Consider the following 10659-nt stretch of genomic DNA (forward strand, 5'->3'; position numbering starts at 1 on the left):
AACCAGGGAGATGTGAACAAATGTGTGAGGCTATATACAAAGCTGAGTAGATCCTTGGTGAAAAGCGCAGGCAGACTGTCTGAAGAATGCGGTGAGTTCTGATCAGGACCAGTCGGCTGAAGAGGAGCTCATGGAAGAATTTAAAGGAAGTCCTTCGCCTCTTTCTTTGAGAAATAATTAAATGCAGCAGTCTACGCCACTGCCGTAAGTCTTCGGCTGTAGCTGACATAAAAAAAATCTGAATGTACTGTGGATGATGCAGTGTTTATCATTGGATTATTCCCTTTTTTAAGTGAAGTGCATACTTTTTTTCCCGGAAGGGTTAATACTGTCTCTTGCATATGTGATGTGCTCAGGTGAGATATTGAGCTCTAGGCTCACATTGGGAAAAATCCGGTGACGCCTTCAGTCCCAATGCTAGTAGCTGAAGCTGGTTGTCATCTTGGGAACCGGTTCCAGATGAAGCTGCAGGTGGCGGGGGTTGGGTGAAGCTGAGGTCCAGTGTGAGGGGGGGGGGGGGGGGAACGGTTCTCGGCTGGGCGGAAGTCCCGGGGGGTCAGTTGGGCAGAGTGTCCAGACCCAGGGAGGCAGCGTGCTGCTTGGCGCGGAGCCGCAGGTTCTCTATGCTGGTGGTCTTGCTGTTGAGGCTGGGGAGACTGCCGGGGGGGGTCTGCAGGAGAGGGCTGCTCCAGACCTGCTGGGCTTGGGATAGAGACTGGTAGTAGGGCTGGCAGTGCAGAGAGCCCAGTGGAGCCGCCATGTTGACGTTCATGCCCAGGTAGGGCATGGAGGAGGGGGCGCTCATGTCGAAGGAGGAGTAGTGCACCAGGTTGTTGGTGGCGGCCATGTGCTGGCGGAACTGCTCCTGCAGACGGAAGAGGCTGAGCGGGGAGGAGGCGTACGAGTTGCTCTGCGCCATCCCGCTGCCGACGCCGCTTGAGGAAGGGAGGGGCGGGGAACTGAGCGGGGAGTCTGAGGAGGGGAAGGAAAAACAGGATATCACATAGGGTAGGGGGCCTGTAGCATAGTGGTTAAGGTGCATGACTGGGACACTCTAGGTCAGTGGTTTGATCCCTGGTGTAGCCACAATAAGATCTGCACAGCCATTGGGCTCTTGAGCAAGGCCCTTAACCCTGCATTGCTCCAGTGGAGGATTGTCTCCTGCCTAGTCTAATCAACTGTACGTCGCTCTGGATAAGAGTGTCTGCCAAATACAAATAATGTAATGTAATTTTAAATCCGCTGTACTACTACTCTTTTACCATTCTGCACCTTTTTTCCCCCAAATGCTATTTTTCCCAAATTTTACAATTTTAAGAATGCACATAAAGATGATTTGTCACCAGTGAATTGAATGTGAAATGTTTTTATGTACTTGTATGGAAACTGTTATTAGCTAGTGCAGCGCTACTCGACTCCACGTCCTGCGGGCTTCAACTGTGCGGTACACCACCTTATTTCACTCGTTAGCTTATTATCTGAACCAAGCAGGTCAAATAATTAGAGACATCAGGTAGTGTAGCGCAAGGTAAGAGCAAATACCTGCAGAAACTGCAGCCCACAGGACCTGGATTTGAGTAGCGCTGAGCTAGTAGAGCTTCCATTATTTTCATGTGTTAATAGTTATCAAATGTTGTTCAATGAGAAAATTGGAAGTTGTTTGTTTGGCCCCATCAAGCACTTATTGCTGGATAAGAGCAACATTTACTTTCCACCTCATGTTCTCATTCTCTAAACTGCATAGTCCTGGACAGGGTCATGGGTCATGGCTGGATCTCAGCATGCAGTGAGTGCGAGGCAGAATACACCCTGGGCAGGCTGCCAATCCATCACAGGGCCCACACACCATTCACTCAGCCATTCCAGCAATTTAGAGTCTCCAATTAGTCTAACTGCATGTCTTTGGACTGTAGAAGGAGTACCAGGCGGTTAATTTTCAAATACCACTTGCTTATGGAATGACTCTTCTAATAGTAAAAGTAATAGGAAAAACTACTGTTCTAAGCAACTGAAAATAGCCCTGGGTAATCTCTAGGTTGTTGGTACATTTGGAAATTCGCAATATACATTCTCTCATTCCATATAATGTTATCATTGGTGTCAAAGGTAAAACAGAACCTAAAAAGGTTCATTCTTTTTTTTAACACTAGGTTACATTTATTAATTTGTTTTGTTTGGTTCAATCCAATTAGACCTCAGTTGGTTTTCGTATCTTTTTCTTAAAACATGCTACACAACATGTAAAATACACGTTGCGTTCTGAAGAAGTATTCCTCTATTACTCACCAGATTTGGGGCTGAGACGCTTGCAGGGCGGTGAAGTGTTGCCCGGCAGCAGGCTGACATCACCCTTAGGCCCCTCCCCCAGCTGCTTCAGCTCCTCCTCCTTGTCGGTGTTGTCCTCGGCGGCGGACTCGCTGCCCGACTGCTCGGCCGACGTGACGTTCACCTCCACGCTCAGCTCCGCCGGGAGGAGGTGCTGAGGCCGCTCGGCCTCCGAGGACGAAGAGGAGGAGGGGGGAGGGGTGTGCGCCTCCGAGACGGAGGTGGCGGGCGGCTCGCCCTTGCCCTCCTCCTGCGGCCCCTCCGACACTTCCTTCTGCTTCTGCAGCTGCTCCTTCTGCAAGCTACGTTGCTTCTTGCGGAACTTGGCGCGGCGGTTCTTAAACCATACCTGGGGGGAGACGCACAGTTAGATTAAGGGCCAAGACCGTACCGTCCAGGTTCGTTCCAGTCCAAATATTGAAGTTCATATACTGTACGTTTGTGTTGGCACCTCCCTTCTCATTTTGAAAAAGTTTAGACAGTCGTTCTCCTCTTTCCCTTCAGTAAAGCTCACACAGATAGTAAGTCAGAGCAGGGCACTTCACATGTACTTTGACTGGATGCCCCGCCAACAGAGGGGATCTCTGCAGCATTGATAAAACACGGACTTCCCACCAAATGAAATTCCCCCCAAACCCTGAAATACTATGCCAGCCATCTGCCGCCCCAACCAGCTGAGTTTACCTGCCTCCGCTGGTGCCAGCATAGCCTGGGTTTGAAATCCAAGCATGAAGCCCATTCACATACAACAACAGTGCTTAAACAGGGCAGGCCACCCAACAGGTATATATTTTAAGTGCATATTTAAAAAATCGTAAACCTTTACTCCTGAAACAATGCTTTTTTTGTTTTTTTTCCGACAGTATTAAATCAACAAAATAGAATAACAATGTCTTTTTAATGAACTTCATGGTATGAATTCTCAGTTAAGATTAAATATTTTCTTGCATAATTGTACATTTATTTTAAGCTCATTTCCCCCAACTGTCTGATATTTCTCCATCCCTACATTCCTGTGTGTGCTCCTGTATTTCTTCCACAGGTCTAAGCCAGCAAAATGCAAATGTCATTTGTTATACATGTTCTAGGTTAAACGCTGGAAAAACTTCTGAATTATATTTTCCGATCTGTCTTTGATTTCCATTGTTCAGGAGGAGTGCATAACAATTGCTTCCTTTGAATGAAAGATTTAATGGCCATTGTTCAGTCAGCATATTTGCTTAAACAGTGATTAGGTGAGTAAAGATTTTCATCCATAGTTTTTGAGCTAGGAATTACAAGTTTCTATCTGAGTTCTGAGAGTTTTGAGATATTGAGCTTCAAATATTCCAAAGTGAATGGGTTCAAAGCAGATATGACTTTAAATTTTTTCATACTTTTAAACAGTATTTTTGAATAAAACTTCACACGTATTTAGTGCCCTATAAAGAACATATTTGTGACCCCAACTCATTTTTTTGGAAAATGTCAGTTAGAACCTTCTAGTTCTCAGCTCAGGTTCCGTTTGGTTCAGGGCGTGGCGCTGCCGTACCTGGACGCGGGCCTCTGGGAGGTTGGTGCACATGGCCAGTCTCTCCCGCATCACTACGTCAGGGTAATGGGTCTTCTGGAAGGTCTTCTCCAGCGCCTCTAGCTGCTGGGCAGTGAAGGCTGTGCGGCTCCGCCGCTGCTTGCGGTGCTGGGAACCATAGCGAGCTTCAAGGATGATGTCTTGAAATGTGCAGCCGTTGGAAGAGAAGGGATGTGGCCAGTTTAATTAATGGACCGGTCACAACATTCACTTCCCCTAGGACGCCTACTTTCCTGAGATGTCACTGCTATTATATGCAAAATCAAATGTATTTGACAGGTGGCCGTGGAGCAATAAGCAGGGGGAGACTAAATTATAACTGAACTAAAAAAAAACTAAATGGCTAAAATAAATAATATAAAATCAAGAGCTATAGGAACCACCTTAGAACAGCAGTGACGAGAAGTATATGCGCTTTTTTTTTTTTTTCGAAAGCTCAATTTCAGTTGTAACATTTATTTTTATACTTGATTCAAAGTTGCATCCTGTCATACAATTACATCACACACAAGGTAAATAATGTGTGATGATCGCTAAAGTTTTTGCGCATGTGCGCCGGTTGTGCTGCTCGATGAGAATGAGATGTTTCTTACCAGCCAATCTCTCTGCGAGGGTGAGCGCGTGCACAGACGGCCGGTAGTCTGGCGCATGCTGGGCCTGCTGCGCTGCCTGCTGGTGAAGGTTGTACATGGCGCTCAGAGAGTTCATTGCGTGAAGAGAATATCCATTAACTCCATAGTGCTGCATGTCGGCTGGCACCTTCGAAAAAGTAAACAAGATGTGAGATGGTGGGGTTAGAACTTGAAACAATTTATCTGGTCTTATTGGGCAATAATCCATTTTGCGTAGTTTTTCCATTGTTTGATTTCCGTAACGGGATCTCTTATCGGTTAAAACAAGCTGCCTTGAAGCAATGAGATATTTATGTGACAATTATATTTTCAAATACATCAAGACATAGCCTACATATACTACTGGCAACACTGCCTTAATGACTCAGTGAAAAGAACAAACGCATGCGTTTTTGCTAATGTTGAAATGAGAAAACAATTTATCCAGGGGGTAACATCTCTGTCCATCAGACAAATTGTGTTTACTGTTGTTAAACCGTCTTTATATATCATTAAGCAACCAGGGAACCTGATCCTTTCCAGTAGTGTTTTCAATTTTCCACCAGCAGTCAACAAATTCTCGTTGATTTTTTACATTAAAATATAGGCTATAACATTTTTTTTTGCAAACAGCGGGCGGTCCGTAATTAAGCATAGTTTTATGATTTACATATAAGTGGTGTCTGATCAATGGGGAATATCCGTTTATTTTAGCCTCACTAAGGATGTTGTTAATTTATGTATTTATTTACTTTCTTATCTGTAAAATCAAATAATTCCATCCTACCTATTTTTTAAAATGTTTGTCTTTACAATAGCATTGTAGGCTATGATTGTTTTATGGTCGTGAGATACTACTTCTAGTACATAGCCGTCTTTGGCCGTATCGGGTTAGTGGCCTAGTTGACACTCGTCAACGCTCGATACGATAGTGCTGGAAATCTGAAATAAATAAAAATATTATAAATAAGTATCTGCTTTAGGGCGAGGTGAAATAATCATCTCTGAAACAAAAGTGTTATCTGTTAACATCAAATTATTACTTGACCAAAGTCATTAATTATACATTAGGGTTCTAATTGGGATAATCATCTCTCTTCCAGTTAATGTAGTGTGACATGGTTTTGAGTGAATTTAATTACACCATTTCCCAATGATTGCAATTACACAAATCCCCTGAAAATCTCGCTTTTGAAATAATTACTGGAGTAAAATGTACTCTAATATTCCATTATGATTTTTGGTAAATCGTATATCAACCACACAAGGACACTCAAAATCAACGCTAATATATGTTAATATTTTACCCTTTAAAAAGGACGTGGAAGTTTTGAGATCAGCTTATTACATAACAAGAATCATAAAAAAAACATAACAACTTTGCTGTAAAGATTCATGCTTACTGGATCTGGATGGCGAATATTATTTTCTTTCTATCTTATTCCTAATTTTTTTTTTTTTTACTAATGTGTACTGCATATTTTTTTTAAACCTAGGCCTACATAATGGCAATAGAAAATCAATAACCAAGGGCTGTATGAGAAATAGAACTGATAATATTTGCAGTTTTAACAAATCTAATACGAATTTAATAGTTTTGCTAATATAAAAATGTATTGCTGCAGGACATGATTAGATATGTATTACTATCGCGTTCTTTGTCAAGAGGGAATATCTTGGAGCACCAACCGGCTAAAACTGTTAAGGGACCACGAGGAGAATATATAAATCTTCTCATACACGTCGAGTATCTGGGGACACACGTAGGGGCTGAAACTCGCGTATTTTAAATTGTCATATTTTTCAAATATAGGATTCCGACGTGACAACTAATTGAACAGTTATAAAAAATCTGCTCTGGCATAGGTTATATCTGCACATTATTAATTTTGTGTAATGATAAACGCACAGCCAAGAGATTTCGGACATTCAATACGCCTTGAATGTTAGCAGTCAAGTACAAATAGGACTATACTTAAATGGTAATTCATAATTCAACTTTCCGATCAAGAAATTTAATTAGCTTTTATTTAATGTACATTGTAAGTGCTTCAAATTGTTGGGAAATTAAGTTCTACAAGCTTAATATTCATATTTCTGTTTTCAATACTATTTGTTCCACGATTGTTTTTTTATTTATTTGTTTGAATATCCTAGTTTTTACACTCTTACTTCATTAGTTCATTCAGTGTCGGTCCCCAAAAGGAAGAGGATAGTAAAACTGCCTGAGATATTTTGTAAATAATATTTAATTGTCTTGCCTATTACAAATTAAGGATACTTATGAACATGTTCCAAGAAAATGACAAAATTACCAAATTGCTTTCAATTTATGACGATGACATATTGGTTAATATTCTGCTGATTATTATATCTTTAGAAATATTAGAATAAGATAAATATAATACGTATTATTATTATTATTATTATTATTATTATTATTAGTAGTAGTAGTAGTAGTAGTAGTAGTAGTAGTAGTAGTAGTGGTAATCATCATCATCATCATTCGTCTTCTTTGGAAAAGTAAAAATGTTTTTTTGTACTTGACCCATGTTGTCTATAATCTAATGTTTTATTCGGAAGATAACCTGATTTCCGACTGGCCTCAGGGCGTCTGCGGGGCGCTTATACTTCAACAGTTCATTTCACGACGATTGTACAAAAGAACAACAGATGAGTCAACAATCAAAACCTCAATAATTTGTGGCAAACCATACCAGTTGGCAGAATTGAGACACCAAATATGTTGTTCTTTTATTTATTTATTATTATTATTATTATTATTATTATTATTATTATTATTATTATTATTACTACATCGTTGTTGCTGTCTATTACTGGACAGGGTACACATAATTTACACGTTATTTTCCTTTACGACGTGTTTCGTGTACTGCCAAACCAAATTCAGAAATGTCGAAATGCAGTCCTTTTTAAAGTTTTTTACTCTTACCTAAATTAAGTATAACCACTGGCCCAAAAAGGATAATGCCAGCTTATTGAAGATGAACAGATTTGATTGTAAATGACACTTGTGGGTCTAGTGCAGGCCACATAGAAACAGGAATGTTTTATAAGCTCTTATACCTTAGGCAAAGAGATCAGTTTAATTCTCCTGGACGGAAGGTGCTATAATATAGGCTACGTTTACTTTACTCTCTTAAGCATTTGACTTGAATGGGGGCCGTTTCTCTGCCTCTTTCTCGTGGCCCCCTATCCGATCGCCCGGGGGCTCGGAGTGGCTGAGATGTATTAGATCTCTGCGTTAAAATATGCATGCTGGTCCCCAGTTTGTTCTCCGTGTAATGTAGTTGCAAATAGGGTTGGACTACAGAGCTCTTCATTTATCATCAGCGCGACACGGACAGTGTGTGTGTGTGTGTGTGTGTGTGTGTGTAGAGCTCTAGCGCGTGCGTGTGTGTGTGGTTTCACGGAATAAATCGCCTGGAGTGTTAATCAACTGGAGTGTTAATCAAAAATGACACAACATGAGGTCCAATTAATATTTCTGTTTTGTACAACAGGGTAACAGGGTACTTAGTGCATTATTTAAATTGGTCGGATATCTGTTCCTCACTTTTTGCCCATTCGTCCACCCATCCTATACCTTTGAGCAGTGTCAGTAAGCCTGCGGCAGCAGTATGAGGTGCTTTTCTTCTTATTAAAGCTTCATTAAACGTGTATGCATTTACAATGTTATTATTTGATCCAGTGAAATGGGGGAATACTAACATAGCTATTGTTAAGCGGCCTTAGGCACCCGTAAGCGACTCACAGACGAGCACTAGAGGCGGGTACAGAACAATTCTCATATTTACACTAATTTACATGTAATTGTAATCGTTTTAAAATCATCTGTTGCTTTTATTAACGTATCAGCGACGTCGTGGCAGTTATTTGTAGTCGTTTAATAATTGCACTTTACATGGTTTCTCACATAACTCTTTTTCCATGTCAGACCTTGTCCAAATGTTTTTGTTAGTCGGAATTCTGAGATAACCGAAGAACGAATTCTTACGCATTATGCAGCAGAAAGCCACATTAAGCGTGACAAGCTTGAAACTATCACCTGCATACATTTTGGCCCTTTACCAAGTACATTTATGACTTTGATTCATTAAAACATAGCATTCAATATAATGATGACGACATTTCGTGGCTGTTTCCATAATTTAAGTTCCATAATCTTGTCGAAGTTGTAGGCTATTTTCCCTTCAATTCAATTTAACCAACGGGAAAATTAAATGGCACAGGTCAAATGAATCACAAGTACGCCAATTTATTTACTGCATTTTTAACAATAAGGCATGGGGGACATGGTGTGTAATATAGTCCTAAAGCTTCCTTAATGTCAGATTCCACCGAAGTTATGATGACTCGGAAAGTTTACTGCTTTCCCTTAATCTGAATTTTAGTATCAGCAACCTACAGTATGTCGGCTATTAGGCCAACAATAAAATGCTCAAATAAGAGATTTATCTATTACATTCACGCAAATGTAAGCTAAGCGACGGTGACACTACTTTCTGAAAGTTTGTGCACACACAACTAAAAGTTTGTGCACACACAACTGTTTCATATAAATATCTAAGAATGTACAGCACAACGTGCTAAATCTCTAAAAATACGAAATTACAATTCTTGATGTCTTTCAATTTTACATGGTTTAGTTATACCCGCACGTACGCACGCGCGCGCACACTGAAGCACACACACACACACACACACACACACATATTTTATACCGAAATCACTTAATACAGACTTAAAAGTTAACAATGCTACGTTATTCGACGGAGTTATTTTCGGTGAATGTCCAGCTTTGCGTATACTCATTTCAAATGCTTCTAAAGTTCTTACCTCGACAAAACTTGCCACTTCCAGCCGCCCTTGACCGTTATTAGTTATCCTGTCAAAAGTGGTTGTAAATGCTGGGCTGTGCTTCTCCAAAGTCAGTTGGTTTTGTTTTCAAGTTTCGTCCCTTATTTCCCTGTCTTCATTCGTTTTACGCTGTCAGCAAGTCCATCTACTGTACAGTAGTATGGAGGGAAGCAGGAACTCTGCTGCTCTCTGTGTGTTGCTGTCTCCAGTGGCTTTCGCGAATGGCACGGGATCTAGGGAGCTGCCATCTACCGGGCCAACGTTCGGGAAGGATTTTAAAGAGCGCTTCGTGAGGTCATACAAGATTTCCAGTGGTCCTCTGCTGCGCCAATCAAACGAGGAGGGTATTTTTCTCTCACAGACTTGTGCCCGTAAACACGTACTTCCGAAATCTGAACGTCCACGCCATGCTGTCAGCAACCAATACACAACCTTCACATTTATAGATTCACACGTGAAATATAGTTTAACAGCAGTTAATTAAGTATGAGGACCACAACAATTTTCTCGACATAACCACTGTAAATAACCAAAAGATGAAAAAGAGAAGTATCATGTCGAATATCAGAAAGTACGGTTAAGAGACATAAGTCAATACAATGAGGCTTTCATATCAATTGCGTAACCCAATTGATAGACATTTGTTATTTATTATTATTATTATTATTATTATTATTATTATTATTATTGTTGTTGTTGTTGTTGTTGTTGTTGATCTTGTTGTATGGATTGTGGTGTTAGGCAGCAGCTGTAATAACCAAATGATAAAATTGTAGTTGTAATTGTAATTAACTTTTACATTTCAGAAAATGCGTTTCTTGCATATGAAAGTTTCGTGCTTTAGCACTACCATTGTAATAAGCAGTCAGCAATTCATACGTTCATTTATTGTGCTGCTATTCAAAGTATCTAACCGGAGTTAACACAGAAAACAAGTTTTTCCGTTGGCCTGTTTTTATTTCCCCCCAATCATTGAATTAATTTCATGAACAGTTTTCTTTCATGGTTTCCTGTACATATAGTTTTTTTAAAAATGTTTCGGTTTAACGTCCAAAACATAGGCTACATCACAAGGAGTTTCCAAAAAAATGAAATGAAGGAATGTTTTATCTTGGGGGTCAGAGTGAATTTGTAACGATGTGTTTTTATTCATGCTGTACTCAGGTAGGCTGTATAAAACATACACGCACATAAATTGCCCTTGGGTAACATGGATCAATTTCTTTGGAGTATAGTAAGTTGAATAACTCATGCGTTCATTTTATTTGCTTT

General features: G+C 40.3%; 1 protein-coding gene across 1 annotated transcript; it reads right to left on the reverse strand.

The window, feature by feature from the left end:
• Positions 1–556: 556 nt before the first annotated feature.
• Positions 557–9490, reverse strand: dmbx1b (diencephalon/mesencephalon homeobox 1b). Its single transcript, XM_061240771.1, has 5 exons — positions 9367–9490; positions 4489–4654; positions 3857–4035; positions 2287–2674; positions 557–972 (listed from the first exon to the last, which is right to left on the reverse strand). Exons 2-5 carry the CDS (start codon positions 4640–4642, stop codon positions 557–559), a joined length of 1137 nt encoding a protein of 378 aa, XP_061096755.1. The 5' UTR covers positions 4643–4654; positions 9367–9490.
• Between the last annotated feature and the right edge of the window lie 1169 nt (positions 9491–10659).

The sequence above is a fragment of the Conger conger genome, chromosome 4, assembly GCF_963514075.1.
Source record: "Conger conger chromosome 4, fConCon1.1, whole genome shotgun sequence".
NCBI classification, from domain to species: domain Eukaryota; kingdom Metazoa; phylum Chordata; class Actinopteri; order Anguilliformes; family Congridae; genus Conger; species Conger conger.